At 38.5% G+C, this 18,950-nt stretch overlaps 1 protein-coding gene across 2 annotated transcripts in view; it reads left to right on the forward strand.

Annotated features, from left to right (window-relative positions):
• VAPA (VAMP associated protein A) overlaps positions 1–18,950 on the forward strand; it is a 49,959-nt gene that overhangs the window by 11,892 nt on the left and 19,117 nt on the right. For both annotated transcript variants that reach the window (XM_006164031.3, XM_006164032.3), the window contains exon 2: positions 15,493–15,645. In XM_006164031.3, the coding sequence (XP_006164093.1) occupies positions 15,493–15,645 (153 nt within the window). The remainder of the gene's footprint in view (positions 1–15,492; positions 15,646–18,950) is intronic.

The raw sequence follows: 18,950 nt of genomic DNA on the forward strand, positions 1-18,950 counted from the left end.
GCATCCCCCCAAAAGAGTGTGGTCTCACTGCACTCCACTCACTTCTCCATTTCTCCATCCTTTCAGAATTTGGGGCACACATGCTTATGTGCCTGGCATGTTTTACTAGGGCCAGCGTTTGACTGTGGTCAGCCATGTTCTGGCTCCTCTAACCATGAGGCCATGGAACCAGCCCAGTATCTGTTATCAAAATTGATGTTTAAAGGAATGAGATGTTTAGTTATGTGTACTTCAGCCTTTTAAGGACACAGATTGGATTACTATGTTGAAAAAAGACTTGTAAATTAAATAAGAATTGTTAATATGAGAGGCATTTAAAAGCATCAGTTTATAATTTGACATTTTTCTCGTGGATCTGTTTGAAAGTCCTTAATTTTGTAGCTGTATATTTCTTACATGTATATATGATGCACATATGAATATACATATATGTAAATTTCATTTTAGTGCTTGGATAATATAACATGAATTGAGTGTCTGCCATATTTTAAAAGTATAGGATACCTTTAAATTGGGGGTCTGCAACCTCCAGTATTGATCTGTGGCAAGGTGAGGGGCAGGTGAATGGAGTGAGCAAAGCTTCACCTGTATTTACATCCACTCTCCATTGCTTGCATTACAGCCTGAGCTCTGTCTCCAGTCAGATCCATAGTGGCATTAGGTTCTTCTCATAGGAACCCCTAGATGGGCCCATCTAGTAGGGAAACAAGTTTAGGACTCCTGCTGGTTCTGCTTTATGGTGAATTGTATAATTATTTAATTATATAGTACAATGTAATAATAACAGAAATAAAGCACACAATAGTATAATGTTATTGAATTGCGGCCCCCCCCCCCCGACAAAAAGTCATCTTATCATCTTCTGTGAAACCAGTCTTTGGTGCCAAAAAGCCCTGCTTTATTTATTCATTTATTTTGCTATAGGGCATGTGCACTTGCTAGAGAGAGAGATTGAGGTCTTTTTCCCTGGGAAGATGGCTATACTGCAGTACTTTTTTCTCCATTTGCCTCTTGATGCCCTATTTTTCAAGCTGCTGGGTCCTGGGCTTGAATTGCGCACTTGGCTGTGTGGGATCCAGCCACCTGTACTGGTTGGCCTGGGACTGCTGTTCTAAATTGTAGTATGCATTTCCCGTTTAGTTTGTTTCCCTGAGAAAAAGTTTCACTCTTTTAGAAAACTGGTAGTGGAAAATAATCTCTTGGTCTGGTTTTCTGAATACTATTCCCATTGCCAAAAACCTCTGCAAAACAATCCTCAGAAGATTTTTATTTTTTGGAATCTTTTTAGTTTTTTCATCCAGGGCTTTACAAATAAAAGGTCTTAATGAGTAAATTAAGCTAATAAGTGTTTAAAATCCCTTTCGATTATAAAATCAGTGCTTGATGTAGAAATAGTTTAAAGCAAATAAAAATTATTCATTGGTTCTTCCTATAAACATTTTGATACATTTCTTTGTATATGTTTTGCATTCTTAACTTTTTGTGCTTTTTTCATCAAAATTATTGTGATTGTTTTTCTCATATTGCAAATAATTTGCTTCCAACAAGAGCTTTAGATGTGTAAATAGTACAAAACTTATTTCAGAAGTTCTCCCTAAATAGCATGCTCTTCTATTTTATCTACCTATCTAGATTCTAAAAGTTAAACTTCAGGTAGGGACCATATATTTCTATTTTAATAAAGATGTCCTGTCACTACCTCTTTTACGGAAGAAATACATAAACTTTTTTTGTTTTAAATAAATACATAAACTTTTAGAAAAGTTAAAATGTGATGCTGTGAGATGCTGACCCACATGGGAAGGTTCTGAGTTTGTGTCTGGAGGCCTCTCTGAGTACTTAAGCCCAGCATGTGCATACCCATGATCTAGGGCTGTCTGAGACTGGGGATGGATCGCAGTGTCAGGACCATGCTGGTGGTCATGTCTGTCTCTATCTCTTTCACTTAGGGGTGAAATAAGCAAAAACGATGTGAAATTCATGGACTTTAACATTCAGCCTTGAATGCAAGCATTGTTCTTTTTCACATAATTTAAAAATGTATGTGTACATTTTGTTTTTCTTTAAGAGCTTACAGAGTGGAAGGACATAACTTACATAAAATATTGCAAATCAAAAATGCCCTGTTTGGTATAATGACAGTTTATTATTGTCTCCCCTTTGTTTTCAGGATTGTGGCACCAGTACTATTTAGGTCACAGTGTCTGCATCAAAATGAAGTTGTTAATGTCACACAATTTTAAAACTGAGAGGAACTTTAGAGATCATTTGCCTATTCTAAAATGTAGGGGGTTGTACTGGGCTTATAGAAGTTAAATGATTTGCCCAAGGTCAGTTACCTCTTTAATGGCTTTATATCTTTTTTTTTTTTAATTCTAGAGAGGTTTTTGCTATAGGGCATGTGCACTCACCAGAGAGAGAGAGAGACAGAGACAGAAAGTGAGAAATTACCCCTTGGGGGGATGGCCATGCCACAATCTCTTCTCCTCTATTCTTCTCTTGGGGGTCTGGGCATGTCTGCACGTGCACCTGGTGTGAGTTTTAACCTACTGAATCTGGGTCTCGAACTGTGGTCAACTACGTGGGAGTCTAGGGACATAACCATTATGCTATCTGCTGGTCCAGATCTTCTGGACACTACATTATGCTTTTTTAAAAAAGAAGTTGTAGTACAAAAATCTAAAGCAAAACATAGTCTCTCCTTTCTTTTAACAACAGGCTTCCAAAGGAATGAAGAGAGTAATTGTTTTGACTTTTGATTTAGGTGTTTTTTTTTTTATTTTTTTTATGGGAAGGTAATGGGTAAACTATGTGCACAGACCAATACTATGCTTTTTTAAAGTAGTACAAAAGAAATAAAAGACCTAGTGGTCCCTGTTTGCTAACTCTTTTTTTATTTTTTAAAGAGTTATTTTATGTAACTTTATTTAAATTTGACCAGATAGGGACAGAACGAGAGAGAGAGAGAGAGAGAGAGAGAGAGAGAGAGAGAGAACAAGAGAGTGAGAAGAGAGCAAGCAAGCCACCAGGTCCAGGACTTGAACCACAGTCGGCCATGTAGGAGTCCAGTGCCCTTAACCACCATGCTACTACCTACTGCCTCCCCCCCCCCAAACTATTTCTGACTAACTTTAGGCCTCTAGAGTGAAAAAACTTTTTTTTTTTAAATGGCCACAAACTACTATATTAAGTGGATTTTTGGAGATTTTTCATGATTCATTCTGGAACTGTTGATTATATAATAAGGATAAACAGGGAACAAGCAGTTAGCGTAATGGCTATGTCGCTGGATTCCCACGTAGTCGACCGTGGTTCGCGTCCCGGACCCGGTGGCATAGAACTCACGCCGGGCACGTGTGCGTGCGTGCCCAAGATCCCGAGAGGAGAATGGAGGAGAAGGGATTGCGGCATGACCATCCCCCCTGGGGGGTGGTTTCTCGCTTTCTATCTCTATGTCTCTCTCTGTCTGGTGAACGCATGTGCCCTATAGCGAAAACCTCTCAAAAAAAAAAAAAAAGAGGATAAACAGGGACAATGAAGCGGTTTAAGTAATTAAAGCCGTTAGATATTAGAGACATAAATAAACTTGCAAAGTCTTGCTTTTGCATTAATCTCAAGATCCATACTGCTGTAATTATGCTAGTGAAATCTTATAAAGAGATATTTTTTAGTACTTTAATACCTAAGTCTTTTTTAATAGAGTGGAAACTCATTTTCTTTTCCAGAAAGTGGTACTCTATTTGCACAACAAATATTGTACAGTAATATTTATTCAGTACCATTATGCTGGACGTTGTTCTTACTGCTGGGCATATGGGGATACAGCAGTGAATAAAACAAAAGACTTAATCTTCATGGAACTTGCATCAAGTCTAATTTCAGTGTGTTTGGAAAAAATATAGAAAAGGTAAATAAATTAAGATGACCCCACCCACCCACTCCCCAAAAAAAAGAAAAAAAGAAAAAAGAACCGGGCTTGTTGCCAACTTCTGGTCTGAGCCTCACAGCCACAGGTGCTTATTACCATGTCCAGTGCTTTTTTTTTTTTTTTTTTTTTTTTTAAAGACAGATTCTCACTCTATTGCCTAATCCTTTTCCCCATTTTTTCTGAGTTGGGATTATAGGCATACACCATCAACCATGACCTTTAATTTGAGTGAGGAGTCAGTCTTGGGTTTCCCAGGTGTCCCTAGTCTCTGGAGCACATTATCTTAACAGGATATTCTGGCTGGTCTTAGGTCACTTCATTAAAAAAAAATTGTAATAAAAGTGTTTTGAGGGTTTTTTGGATGTAAAGGTTGATTTTATCAGGGTTTGGTACTTTTTTCAGGAAATGTTCAACATTGACCTATGAGACCAAAGGAAATACAATATCCATTAAAATTTTTTCTCATATGTAACTAATTTGATTGTAGTTTCACGCTTTAATGCTGCAGAAATCTAGCTGGAATGCTTATGTTTTAGAAAATAAATATAGTTAGGTAGTACCTGTGAATCCGTATCTGGTTTGACTACGTTTTCCATTGCTTTGACAAGAACCATTGACTAGTGCTTAACTTCTCTGAGTTGAATTGTCAGTAAAATGTGGAATATAAATTAAAAAAAAAAGTATCTACTTTATAGATTCGTTATGAGGGTTAAATGATACAGTGTATGCAAAATTATTGACACATGGTTTGTGCTCAATAAGCGCTACCTATTGAAGAAGCTTTTGCCGGTTACTGCTGCCATTTTTTTTTTTTTTTCTTGAGAAGTTATTTCTTCCATGAGAGGCAGAGAGATAGAGAGACAGGCATCCCTAACAGGGTTCTTACATTGTGATCCACTCTGAATCTCATGTGGCCTGGATTACAAGCACATACCGTGTCCTACATACTGAGGAAGGTCTTGAGATGTGAACGTGGGACCCTTTTTCCCATGTGGGTCCAGTTGTATTTCTGAAGTGTCACTGCCTGGCCCTATTGCTACTATTATAGTGGAAATTTTAATAGAGATTCTGTATACTGTATTATACAGTGTGTGCTTCACGTATGTGATTATTTTACATTAACATGGTAGGACACATTAACAACATAACTGTTACATAACTGAGAAATTGCTTTATCAATGATACGGATAAATTTGCTACAACCTGTGCAGACATTGAAGTAGTTACCACCTGAATCACCACAGCTACATTGTTTATGTGTTTGAGTGGGGCATCCAGGCTTCCTCATTAGGATTTTTACCTTTTGTATTTTAATGAAGGTGGGATAAAGGAGTAAGAATGAACTGGTTGGAATAAGTGATGAACCATTAATGGAGAGTAGTAGCATTTGAAACAAAATGCATATATCTGATATTTTTGTTGTTGCATATTGAGTAAAATAATTAACGTTCATGTGACCATTTAACTGTGTGTCTAGTATATAACCACTCAACAAATGTGTATTGAGCAGTTGCTGTGACTGTTAATTATTCCAGTTTATTCAGGGATGACTCGAATGTGTCTTCTCAAGTAGCTGTAGTCTGGTTGAATGAGATAAGACATGTACATGAATAATAAAAGTGAGAGAGGTGCCATGAGACAGGTATAGATTATAGTCCATGTGAATTGCCTGGTCAGTCATGTTTCTCCTCAAAGATTGAACCTTTGGTTCATTGTTCTTCCTGTTAATGTAGTCTGCACTTTCTAGCCAAGAACTTAGAAAGACCTTGTCAAGATCTGTGAAGGGCCTGAAAACTTATCCTATTACAGTTTTATGGAAGGTGGGAGACTACTGAGTTGGAGACATGTACTTTATTTATTTATTTAGAGAGATTTTCACTATAGGGCGCGTACGCTTGCCAGAAAGACAGAGACAGAAAGCGAGAAATCACCCCCCGGGGGGATGGCCACGCTGCAATCCCTTCTCCTCCATTCTCCTCTTGGGGCACACGCGCCCGGCATGAGTTTAAGCCGCCGGGTCCAGGACTTGAACCGCAGTCGACTACGTGGGAGTCCAGCGACATAGCCATTATGGTAACTGCTGGTCCCCATGTGCTTTATTATTAATGGAACTGCAGGTGTTCATAGCATGAGCTTTATGTTCATATCGGTTTTCCTTGCCCCTGCCCTCAAGTTCCATGTGGGTACACAAGGATTCAGGAGGATGCTACCCACTTAGTGGGTTTGCATTATATTCGAGAAATTCTGAGCTCATGGAACCTGAATCTTGCATAGTGGGCTGTACAGAAACCTACCTGACCTTTGTTACAGCAGACCTTATCTTTATTATATTGCACAGTAAACAAACCTGCCCCTGCCCCTAGGAAGAAGACATTATTTTTAAGATTGTTCCCTCTTTAAAACAGCAACTTTTTTAAAAAAAATTTTATTTATTCATTCATTTAACTTGACCAGAGAGAGAGAGAGTGTGTGTGAGAAAGTGAGAAAGCAAGCCACCAGGTCCAGGACTTGAACTGTGGTCGGCCATGTGGGAGTGTCCTGCACCCTAACCACCACACCACATGCTGGTCCACTAAGATTGTTCCCTCTTTAATATGTATATCCTTGAAAAGAGTCTGGGTAAAAGCCCACAGTACCTCTATTTGCAAGGATGTGCAGAAATGCTAGAGACTCATGGAGAATTTTTTTCTAAAATGGGCCTTTGAGTAGCTAGCGCAAGTGGGTGTCATGGAACTCATGAATTAATGTTTATGTAGATTGACTGTTTATTTGTAAGCTACATCCCAGAGATTTGTTTCCGAAATACTCCATGTCATATACTACTGCTTATTTTGAATTAAGATTTGATTTTCTTTATAGTAAACAAATATTGAGCTCAAGTTAAAAATGATAGACATACTTAGGAGTTTAGGAGTGACTATTCTAATGTCTTTGATTTGCTTTGGAATGCATCAGAAATTAAGAGGCTGGCTGGCTGGAGAGTTTGACCAATAGATACATCTCAGAGTAAATATAGCAAAACTTTGACCGTAGAATGAGGATGATGAGTATATGAATGTTCGCTTATAATTTTTGCAACTCTATATGAAGTTTTTCATGATAAACTTTGGGGGGAAAAGCTAGTTGCCCCTCCCTCCTCTTTATTTTCTTTGCAACTTGGCTTGGCATTTCAAGAAAAAAATTATTTTTAAATACTGGGTTGTTGGAATACTCATGACATATTTTTCTGTTTTTCTTACGCAAAAATATGTCATGACTTCTCCAATGACCAGATACCAGATAGGACATTTGTGCACATACAAGAGAGAAGCAGAGAACTTCTCCAATGAGACCTGGTCATGCCACATTTTTAATTTTTTAGTTGTTCTTCTCGCCAGGAACCTGGCCATCTGTGCCTAGTATGTTTTTCAGGCCAGTGGGACTGGGACTTGAACCCTGGTTGGCTACGTGTAGGATGTGTTTTTCTCTGTGCACAGGGACTGTCCCTCACGAAAACTTTTACCAGTAATTCACATCAAGATAGGAGAATGATAACCATTTTAAAAACTTAGAGAATGTTTCTAGTTTTAGCTCTTTTTAGTTTAATGGAGCTCCTTTTAAGGCTGAGGGTTTGGGAGAATATAGGTTCCACTATTTAAAAGAAAGTCATGTTGTAAATGCTAGAATTTTAGGTATACAGACTGAATATAAAGGACATTTTATACTAGAAAAATATTTTTAGACAAAGAAGACAGGTCAGTCACACTTGGGGCTGCCTTTTAGTGAGCTGCCCTCAAATTTTCCTATATTAAAAAAAGTCAGGTTAATTAAGTTTTTCCCAACATATGTCTAAACTTTTTTACTCATAAATCATATTTGTTTGGGTCACATTTCTGTGTGATGGTAAGAGTTGGGGCTTGGGAGTAGGATTTGGCTTAGTGACAATGAGAATGCAAAGTTAGTACCTAATATTCAGTGGCAAGATTATTATGGCAGCTGAAGAAGCATAGCCCACTTAATTAAAAGGTACATGTTTTTTTAATTGGAGAATTAATTTTTTTCAATAGAAAGAGTGCAAGTAAATGTAACCCATGTTGTGTGTATTTTTAAAATGGGATATTATGATACAAACAGTGGTGTTTTCTGGGTCAGAAAATATGTATCAAACATTATCTGCAATTGGTGACTAGTATTAGGTGATCTTAAAATGGACTATTTCGGGAACTAGCAGTTAGCATAACGGCTATGTCGCTGGATTCCCACGTAGTCAACCGCGGTTCGCGTCCCGGACCCGGTGGCTTAGAACTCACACCGAGCGTGTGTGCGTGCCCAAGATCCCTGGCTTAGAACTCACGCCGGGCGTGTGTGCGTGCCCAAGATCCTGAGAGGAGAACGGAGGAGAAGGGATTGCAGCATGACCATCCCCCCGGGGGGTGATTTCTCGCTTTCTGTCTCTATGTCTCTCTCTGTCTGTCTGGCGAGCGCACGCGCCCTGTAGCGAAACCTCTCAAAAACAAAAAAAGGACTATTTCAATATTTATTTCCTAATGTTAAACTAAACAATTATGTTGGGCAAATGACAGGATTTTCCTCATTTATAGGAATTTTTAGAAAGCCTCAGAAAAATGAATACTTGTTTCCTACATAAATTGCTTCAAATGGTCACTTTCTTATCAAAACTCTTCACTTTTTTCAGTTTTCTGTATGTTACAAAGATTAGCATTTCTTAAAAAAAAACTTACTGTTTTGCGTAAGGGAAAAATGTGTACAGTTCAAAGAATTATCAGGAAGTAGCCACTTAATCACCATTTAGAGTAAGAAATAGAGCTCAGCCAACTTCCCAGAAAACCCTTTCGTATTCTTTTCTAGTTACTACTTCCTCTATTTGCTAAAAGGTTAACCATTAATATGATCTTTTATGATAACTAACTTACTTGTCTGTCCCTTCCTCCTTTCCTACTTTTCCTTCTTTCTTACAGTGTGTGTATTTTTTCCCTGAGAGAAAAAGAGACAAAAGAGGAGGGAGATAGATATTCATCCCCAAACAGAGTCTTCAATGGGGCAAACATGTACACACCCTGAAAAAGAGACAAGAGAGGAGGGAGAGACCTATCCCCAAACAGAGTCTTCAGTGGGCAAACATGCACACACATCCTGCATGCATAGGGAGGTCCTGATACTCAGACCCAAGATCTCCCCCTGCAGGTCCCATTGCTCTACTGCTGCACCACCTCCCATGTATATCCAGTTGTGTTCCTTGTTTCTCTAAATCATAGTTTAACCACCCAAGTATTGTGAAGAATAACTTTTCAATTTAATAAAACAGGGCATTATTAGTATAGTGGTTCTTAACCTATTTGACCGTGTATCATCTTTTTATATTTTTTATTATGTAATGCCACTTTTACTGTCTTGATGAAATTCATATGTAAAATTTCCTACCAACATACATAACTAAAACTTTTATTTTTTTAATGAGAGAGCACACAAATGAGCATAGTGGTAGTGGCAGTAGGGGATAGGTAGGTATTTTTATAGTCTCACCTTTGAGATCCCCAGCCCCAGCCTCAGCTAGGATTGTAGGTGTGGCACTACCGCACATGTCCTGTTCTGGTTGGTCCACAATTCCAACCAAGACGTGTGGCCCTCAACCTTGCAGTGGGGTGCCCTATCACTTAGACCACTGGGATTGATCCAAAACTAATTGTGGAATAATTTTTAATGTAAAACCCCCACTTTGACATTTGGAGAAATAAAAAGGAAGTAATTTTTATAATGACATAGACTCAGGACCAGCAGTTGGTGTAATGGCTATGTTGCTGGACTCCCATGCGGTCGACCCGGTGGCTTAAACTCGGCCGGGTGCATGTGGGTCTGTGCCCAAGATCCTGAGAGGAGAATGGAGGAGAAGGGATTGTGGTGTGGCCATCCCCACCCCCCTCACCCCAGGCGGCGGGGGAGGGTGATTTCTCGCTTTCTGTGACTCTTGTCTCTCTCTTTCTGGTGAGCGCATGTGCCCTATAGCAAACACCTCTCCAAAAAAAGAAATATAATGAAATAGGCCTTTTAGTGTGTAAATGTTAAACATGAGTATACTGCATGACCTAAATGAATTAGTTGGATGCTTGTACCTAAGTATAATGAAAAAAATTTGAATGTAAGAGAAGTAAAGGCAAGAGTTATGTGAAGAGTGCTGACAGGGTTTTTTTTTTTTTTTTAACATTTTGATGTAAGGGGAAAATAAGAATATATTTGCATACAAACAGAAAAATGTAGTGGGAGGGGAGACTCTGTGTTGTGGTTGTGGTTTAAGTGTAGACTCTGTGTTGTGTTGGTGATTCAAGTGTCATAGGTGGCATTGTTGGTAGGATAATTTTCTGTAATGGCTTACTAAGCTTTTAAAGTTTTGAAGAAAAAGAGAATAAAGTTCTGTTTTATATAATAGATGCATTCTTAGAAAAGAGATTTTTTTTTTTCATCAGCATGAATTCTGGTGGAGTATTTGAAAATTTGGTAGGATGAAGCCGTTCATTTCATGGCTCGCTTCTGGTATTGCAGAATGTACATCCTATTCCCTTTTTTCCAGCAGTAGTACACTTGCTAACAAAAGTCCCTGTAAAGAAATTTGGAGAATAAAGAAGACTTAAGTTTGCTAACAATTTGCAAACAGGAGAGACATAACATTTGACCCAGGTTATTTTTTCACTTTATTTATTTTTTTGATAAGTGTAAATAATTACTATATACAACAATTTCAGTATAGAATTTTATATTCTTGGGTCTCTTTTCTATGCCCCTCTCAAAGGGTCATATTTCATAGTAAAGCTTTCATAGTAAGGGTCCCATGTAGTGGACTGCAGTTCAAGTCCTGGACCTGGTGGCTTAAAACTTAACACTAGGAGCATATATGTGCATGCCCAAGATACTGAAAGGAGAATGGAGACGGGTTTGCAGTGTGGCCATCCCCCCTGAGGGATGATTTCTTGATTTCTGTCTCTCTTTTTCTCCGGCGAGTGCACAGGCCCATAGCAAAAATCTCTCTCTTTTAAAAATTTTATTTATTACTATTATTATTATTATTTAGTTTGACCAGAGAGAGAGAGAGAGAGAAAGTGAGAAAGCAAGCTGCCAGGTCCAGTACTCGAACCCCAGTCAGCCAAGTAGGAGTCCAGCTCCTTAACCACCACGCTACCTGCCAGCCACGCAAAAATCTTTTTTAAAAAACAAAGGTTTTAAATAATACATATATTCTTAGAAAAGAGATTTTCTAAGGGGGAGAGAGGAGAGAAGAAGAAAGTAGTTTTCTCCACGATCAGAGTAAATGAGTTACTTCAATCAGCAAGTGGCTGCCAGACTGCTTTTGAATTTTAGGTTTAGTTTATCCACTTAGGATCCATGGGAGAGGATTCTGCTCATTAAGGGTTCACACACCCAGTCATAATGTCAAACAAAAATACCTTGTAAGGAAGGATATCTCCTAAAGGACCGCTACTGGCACTTTCAGCAAGTTACATAACTTCTCTGAGGAACCATGAAGGTTAATTTCATCAGGTCTTTAAACAGCAGCTTCAGGGGTTCCCATACACCCCTCCCCCCCAGCCCAATCTTCATATTTCATACTGACATCCCACAATATTTAGTGTATAAAATTTTTGTGACTGTTTGCCTATGTATATTTTTCTGGGGCAAGATGTAACTTACTACATCTGATTCTCAGATGGTTCTGTGAGTCACAAAAGTGGATCAGCTGTTTCTTCCCAAGACCCTTTAATCTGGTGTTTTCATGCTAATGGTCATCACTACTTGTTCATTTTCCATTTTAACCAGGAAAATGGACCCACGTCCTGTACTGCCTGCTAGACGCAGTCTTCATTGAGAGTCTGGGTTAGAGGGACAAAGTAAAGCAGAAGAATCTCAAGTTCATTTGCTTAGTGCGTTTATTATAAGTTACCCATAAGGTTAACATGTCCAGTGAAGTATTTTGTTTTGAATTGGTGGAGTTTTTTTCTTTTGATGAAATACCTTCACCATTAGGTAGTTTGCATTTTTATGTCAAAAAAGACCACATGATCTATTATTGAAGATTTATATTACCTGTTGGGCAGCTTCTTAAAATTTAAGTAGTATTTTAGAATTTATATACTTTTTTTTTTAAGTTCGCTATAGGGAGAGTGTGCTCACCAGAGAGAAGGGATGGGGAGGTGGGTGGGGGAGAGAGGAGAGAAGGAGAGAAGAAAAGGGGGAAAGGTAATGTGAGCCCCCCCCCTGGGGGGGGCAGTGGTCCTGCTATAGTCCCTTCTTAAAACTTTGGGCATATACACATACTTGTGTTTTTCAAACTTTTGGATCTCAGATTTGAACCACTAAGTTGGCTCTGTGGTATCCAACTGCCTTAACCTCCGTGCCACCTGCTGGTTCTGGAATTCATAGAATTCTTGTGGAGTTTGTTGATGAAAATTGACACATGATTATTTTATAAGTTAGTTATTGCTTAATTTTGGTTAATTGTTATTATCTCCCCAAAGTGGGGAGAATTAAAAAATTAGATAATATTAAGAACCTTATATGATTACGTTATGAAAATATAAGATTATTCAGAATTAAAATTTTGTGAAATATTTATTTTACTAAGAAGTTGGGTTTTTATTTTAATCCATGCTTACTGTTAATGTTAAAGTTCTAGTCAAATTTGTCCTATAAGGATTTATATTCTTGGTCTGGCTAAGGTGGTAAAGGTGATAGGGTGCTGCTTTGTGATGTTGGAGCTACATGGGAAGGCCTGGTTCAGATCCCGCACAGACCTAAACCCATCAGGCAAGACAGTTCATGCCTGTATCCTAGCTAACTGGGAGGCTAGGGCAGGATGATCGCTTTGAAAGTGCCAATTTCTTCCATCATTAAAAATGACATTATTAGTTATAGTTGTTTGTAGGGTTTGAGAATGTTAAGGAATGGAATTTGTCTTTAAGAATCCTAGTTTTACACGTTTAAAATGTATCTCCAGCCTTTTGGCCAGAACCGCCATCTTCCAGTAATTAACCAAAATAACAAACACAAAGGGAAAGGAGAGGCGAGGAGAGGCACCCGATGTATGTTCTCTAGGCCTTTTAGAAAACATGGAGCTGTTCCTTTGGCGACATATATGCGAATCTACAAGAAAGGTGATATTGTAGACATTAAGGGAATGGGTACTGTTCAAAAAGGAATGCCCCACAAATGTTACCATGGCAAAACTGGAAGAGTCTACAATGTTACCCAGCATGTGGTTGGCATTGTAGTGAACAAACAAGTTAAGGGCAAGATTCTTGCCAAGACCATGAATGTGCGTATTGAGCATATTAAACATTCTAAGAGCAGAGATAGCTTCCTAAAACGTGTGAAGGAAAATGACCAGAAAAAGAAAGAAGCCAAAGAGAAAGATATCTAGGTTCACCTAAAGCACCAGCCTACTCCACCCAGAGAAGCACACTTTGTGAGAACCAATGGAAAGGAGCCTGAGCTACTGGAACTTATTCCCTGTGAATTCATGGCTTGATGGGTGTTAAACTAATCTGTGGTCTATAAACATGTTTGCCTTAATTGAGTAGAATTATGTTCCCTCCCCAAAGCTAATTTTTATTGGACTCTAATTCATTTTGTAGTATCTTTATTCAAATTTAGTATTTTTCACCTGAAAGATATTAGGTGGTTTGGTTTATGTTGGTTAGGGAAAAAAAATGTGTCTTCAGCCAACTGTTTTGTGGATTGATGTAGTAAAACAGATTGGAGTTGTCTCTCATGCCAGTTGTGTGGTAGAGCTGTTAATTGTATGCTTGTCAAAAAATACAAGCAATTGGAATTGAAGCAGCAGTAGAGGTTTTAAGATACTCTAAAAATTGAATGATTAGCCTAACCATATAATTATGCAGGCAGTTCAAAAGATTGTCCTTCATAGGTATAGAATACATTTTTCTGGAAAAACATGCATACCTGTTGATTTAAGTAGTTATATTAAAATGTTTTTCTGTAACTGGTTCTCTGTTTTTATGTGTTTTCTTCTGATTTTCTGTAAATTCTGTCTCCTCTCTCTCATCCCAGTTCCAAATCTTTATTTCTTAGAAAATAATTTATAACTCATAAACTTTATTAAATATAGGATAAAATAATTTCACTTCTTAGGACATGAACTAAGTACTTCTTAGTGACCTTGCCTTGGGGAACACAGGTTGACTTAGGAGCCAAACCTCTCATCTTCCATATGACTTCCAGCATTGCCATGTTGCAGGACTGCTGTGCCATCAAAACTGGGCTTAAAACTGATAGTTTTAATTTAAAATTATTTTTGGATCGGTTAAAAATGTGTGATTATTGCTTTTCTTTTTTTCTTATGAGATGTTTTACTTTATTTTTTTAAAAAAATTAGAGAGGGACAGAGTGAGAGTGAGAGTGGTGAGGGCTAGAGAGAAAGCAAACCGTCAGGTCTGGGGCTCGAACCATGGTTGGCCATGTGGGAGTCCAGTGCCCTTAAAATACCATGCCACCTGCCAACTCCCAATGGTTATTGCTTTTCATTGCAACTTTTTTTCTTTTTCACGATAGAGTACATGTATGTGCACATGAGAGAGGGAGAGATAAGCACCTCCAGGGGCATCTGATCACATTGAAATCCTCTTTCTCCAGTCTTCTAGCCCATCAGATCTTGGGCACTCTTGCTTATGCTTGGCATGTTTTAGGCCCAGTGAGCCTGAACTGAGTTTATCAAATGGGGTCCTTCTGCTCTTGAGCTGTATCTAACTGCTGTGGCATGGAACTGGTCTAGGCATGTTTTAAAGTTTATCTTCTACCTCCAAATGAACAGGTGTTTATTCTGTTGTATAAACTAATCTGCATAATCTGTCTTCAAGGGTTTTCTTCAGTCAAGACCAAAATGGTTTATCCTCCCTTCTTTTTTAAATTCAGTACTCATACTGTTTTAATTCAGGCAGGATCAAATAAGCTTTTTGGAGTCTCTGGTTTGTCATTTTATATTTAATGTGGAATCAAAGCTTAAAACTATGTATCTAAAACATAGGATATACTATACATAATAAACACTTAATAGGTATGCAAATGAATGAATGATTGGATTGGATGAAAAATCAAATCTATGGAAGTGAAGCAGGAACACTGTTATCAGAAGGGTAATGTTCTTACGTGGAGACATTTTTGTGGCTGGCTTAGTAAAATGACCTTGAAGATTGGCACTGGTTTGCAGACCACTGAAAGATAGGATATTTTTGATGAGTTGGTAAGAACAAACTGTAAGAATACAATTGTATACTTATTTGATAGACTGGAACTTTCAAACCTTTTTTTTTCCTGATAGAAATAATACATATTTACTGTAGGAATGTTGTGAAATGTTATAAGGGATGAAGCAATACATATTTAGCTGGTTTGTAAGTCTCTCACCTGAGGAAAGGTCTTGTTAGCCATTTGGTATATTTATGCATATAGAAAATACAAATAACTTTAAAATTGAAGTTATATACATTCACTTTTGAAATCTGCTTTTTCTTGTTTTGAATCCAATTAAAGTATCCTTTCTTTAATTTTAAATCTTGCAGGCCCCTTCACAGATGTCGTCACTACAAATCTTAAATTGCGAAACCCATCGGATAGAAAAGTGTGTTTCAAAGTGAAGACTACAGCACCTCGCCGATACTGTGTGAGGCCCAACAGTGGAATTATTGACCCAGGGTCAACTGTGACTGTTTCAGGTAGCAGATTATGTCCCAAATTTATGTAGATTTGAATTTTGGCACCTTATTATTATGTTTAATTTGGTTTAATTAATAGGGTTTTATCTGGAGGGAGGGAAATAGTTCTCACATGATACTGGCTTTCCTTTTGTCTTTCCACTATCTTTTTTTCCTAGTTTTTTTTTTTTTTTGAGAGGTTTCTGCTATAGGGCACGTGAGCTTGCCAGAAAGACCAGAGAGACAGAGAGATAGAAAGTGAGAAATCACCCCCTAGGGGGGATGGCCACGCTGGAATCCCTTCTCCTCCATTCTTCTCTGGGGATCTTGGGCACGCATGCACACGTGCCTGGCGTGAGTTTAAGCCACCGGGTCTGGGACTCTAACTGCGGTCGACTACGTGGGAGTCCAGCGACACAGCCACTATGCTAACTGCTGGTCCCTTTTTTTAAAAAAAAAAATTATTTTGATTTTCAAGCTGCAGAGTCCAGGACTTGAACTGTGGTCACCCATGGAGGAATTCATTGCCTTGGCCCCCACGCCACCGGCTAGCCCTAATTCCGTTACCTTAACCACAGACAAACTGTTAGATAAATTTTCTCATCTTCATCTTGTGGGAGTGTGTGTGTGGTTAATTTATAAATAATCATTGTCAATTTAAAAGTTAATTTCTGCAGCTCACCACCACTGCTTTCTACTCTGTCTTATTGAAAAATTGCATCATTTTTGTGACTAGTTATTCTCTTTTAGATCTTTAACATATTGCATGCAGCTATGGAAGTGTTTTTATTTTGCTTAAAAATATATGCCTACGGGACCAGCAGATGGCGTAATGGTTACATTGTTAGACTACCATGTGGTTGACTGCTATTTGTGTCCTGGACCCAGAGGCCTAAAAATCACACACACTCACACACACACACACACACACAGAGAGAGAGAGAGAGAGAGAGAGAGAGAGAGAGAGAGAATGAATGTGTTTGTGTGTACGCACAAAATCCTGAGAGGAGACTGGGGGAGAAAGGATTGTGGTGTGACTGTCCCTCCTGGGGGTGATTTCTTGCTTTCTGTCTCTCTGATGAGCGCACATGCACTATAGAAAAAAACTCTTAAGAAAAGAAAGTTCGTTATTTTGCTTATTGTATCAAATCAGATGAGTCTTTAGACCTTTTATTATAGTGCCAACAGTGTCCTGTACTTAAAAACTTTTATTTTTGTTTCTGCCTTATATTTGTACTTATACTCAAATAATACTTGGATCATGGATTGCTTACTTCTGCTGCGGAGGTCTCTGTAAACTGTTCCTTTCTGTGCTCAGTTTCTCAGACTTTCTAAAACAGTAGTCTTTAACTATATCATCTCACATACGAGAGTACTTCAGAAAGTTCAGGGAAAAATGGAGTTATACTATGAGTTTATTTTGGTGCATAAACAGTTTTTGAAATCTATGCATAGCTTTTCCTTATAGTCATTTCCCATGAACCTTTTGAAGACCCCCTGTAGCCGAGATATAGGAAGCAGGTATGATAACATGTATGGTTTAATGAATTTTACCTCTCTGGTCTCATGCAGAGACCATTCACTCTTTTGTTTTTAACAGCAGTTCTCAATTCCCACTATGTGTTGTAATAACATGGGGAAAAGGGACACACAGTGATTCATCGTTTCCTGATCAGAATCTAGGGGCATGGTCTGGAAATGTATGTCTTTAAATAAAAACGGGGCGGGGGGGTGAGTAGCAGGTGGTATGGTGGTTAAGATGCTGAACTCCCACATAGCCAACTGTGGTTCTAGTCTTGGACCTGGCAGCTTGAGAATCACACCAGATGCGTGTGTGTGTGTGTGTGTGTGTGTGTGTGTGCACCCAGAACCACGGGAGGAGAATGGAAGAGAAGGGATTGTGGTGTGGCTATCCTCCCTGAGGGATGATTTCTCATTTCCCCCCTCACTGTGTCTCTGTCTCTCTCCTGCAAGTTCACATGCCCTATAGCGGAAACCTTAAAAAAAAAAAAAAGCCTGGTGATCCTCATAAATATTTCTAAAATGTTATAGGAATTTTGTATCAGTTAGTTCCCAGGTTTTTAAGCCTAAAGAAGATTAAAATTAGCAAATTATACAAAGAGTGAGAGCCTAGAATAGGTCCACTGAGTGTATTTAGAAGTGGAATCTGACTGCAGTGTCAGTAATGGCAGTCATTCTTGGTAGAGCCCTCCCTTGGTAGGTATAACTTAAAACTTAAGCGCTAGGAGGCTCTACGGAAGATGTGTTCAGTGGTAAGGTATTTTGTAAAGTGGTAAAGTGGCCTGAGAAGAGTGCCGTTATATTTGTTTGCTTAGTCTGGTTTATCAGTTCTTGGGAAAGATGAATGGGAAATAAAAAAGGAAGAAATGTGTGAATTTTGGACATTGTTGTCTGCATTTTTAAGGCTTTAGCTAAATTGGAAGATGATTTCAGTCCACATGCTAAAAATAGTTTTTTGTTATAAACAATTATATCCCTAGGAATCCCTCAATCTGTTTGGAATGACTTGACTTTAAGGGTACCAGATGGCTGAAGGTTTATTGTATTAATATTTCTTAAGAAAATCTGTACTTTTGGGAACCAGCAGTTAGCGTAATGGCTATGTCGCTGGACTCCCACGTAGTCGACCGCGGTTCGTGTCCCGGACCCGGTGGCTTAAAACTCACGCCGGGCGCATGTGCGTGCGTGCCCAAGATCCCGAGAGGAGAATGGAGGAGAAGGGATTGCGGCGTGACCATCCCCCCTGGGGGGTGATTTCTCGCTTTCTGTCTCTATGTCTCTCTCTGTCTGTCTGGCGAGCGCACGCGCCCTACAGTGAAAATCTCTCCAAAAAAAAAAAAAAAGATTAAAAAAAAAAATTAAGAAAATCTGTACTTTTCAAAACACGTTCTTCTATATAACCCCCTTGTATTATTAGAAACTCCAAACACACTAGTTGCTGATTATACAGCATGCCATCAAGTTTCTTCTAGTTAGAATTTAGCTTTTACAATTTTTAGTTTTGTATCTTCTTATTTAGAGTAACTTTTAAATACTTGCTTCTGGGGGCCAGCAGATGGCATGGTGATTGGGGTGCTGGATTCCCACATGGCCAACTGGTGGTTTGAGTCCTGGACTTGGTGGCTTACTTTCTCACTTTCCCACTCTCTCTCTCTCTGTCTCTGGTGAGTGCATATGTCCTATAGCAAATTTAGGGGGGGAAATATGTATGGGTGTGTGTGTGTATACATATATATATATATATGTAAAATAATAACTAAAATAAATTAAAAAAAATAAAAGCTTGCTTCTTCTGGTAATCTTTT

The sequence above is a fragment of the Tupaia chinensis genome, unplaced genomic scaffold, assembly GCF_000334495.1.
Source record: "Tupaia chinensis unplaced genomic scaffold, TupChi_1.0 Scaffold143584_1, whole genome shotgun sequence".
Lineage (NCBI taxonomy): Eukaryota > Metazoa > Chordata > Mammalia > Scandentia > Tupaiidae > Tupaia > Tupaia belangeri.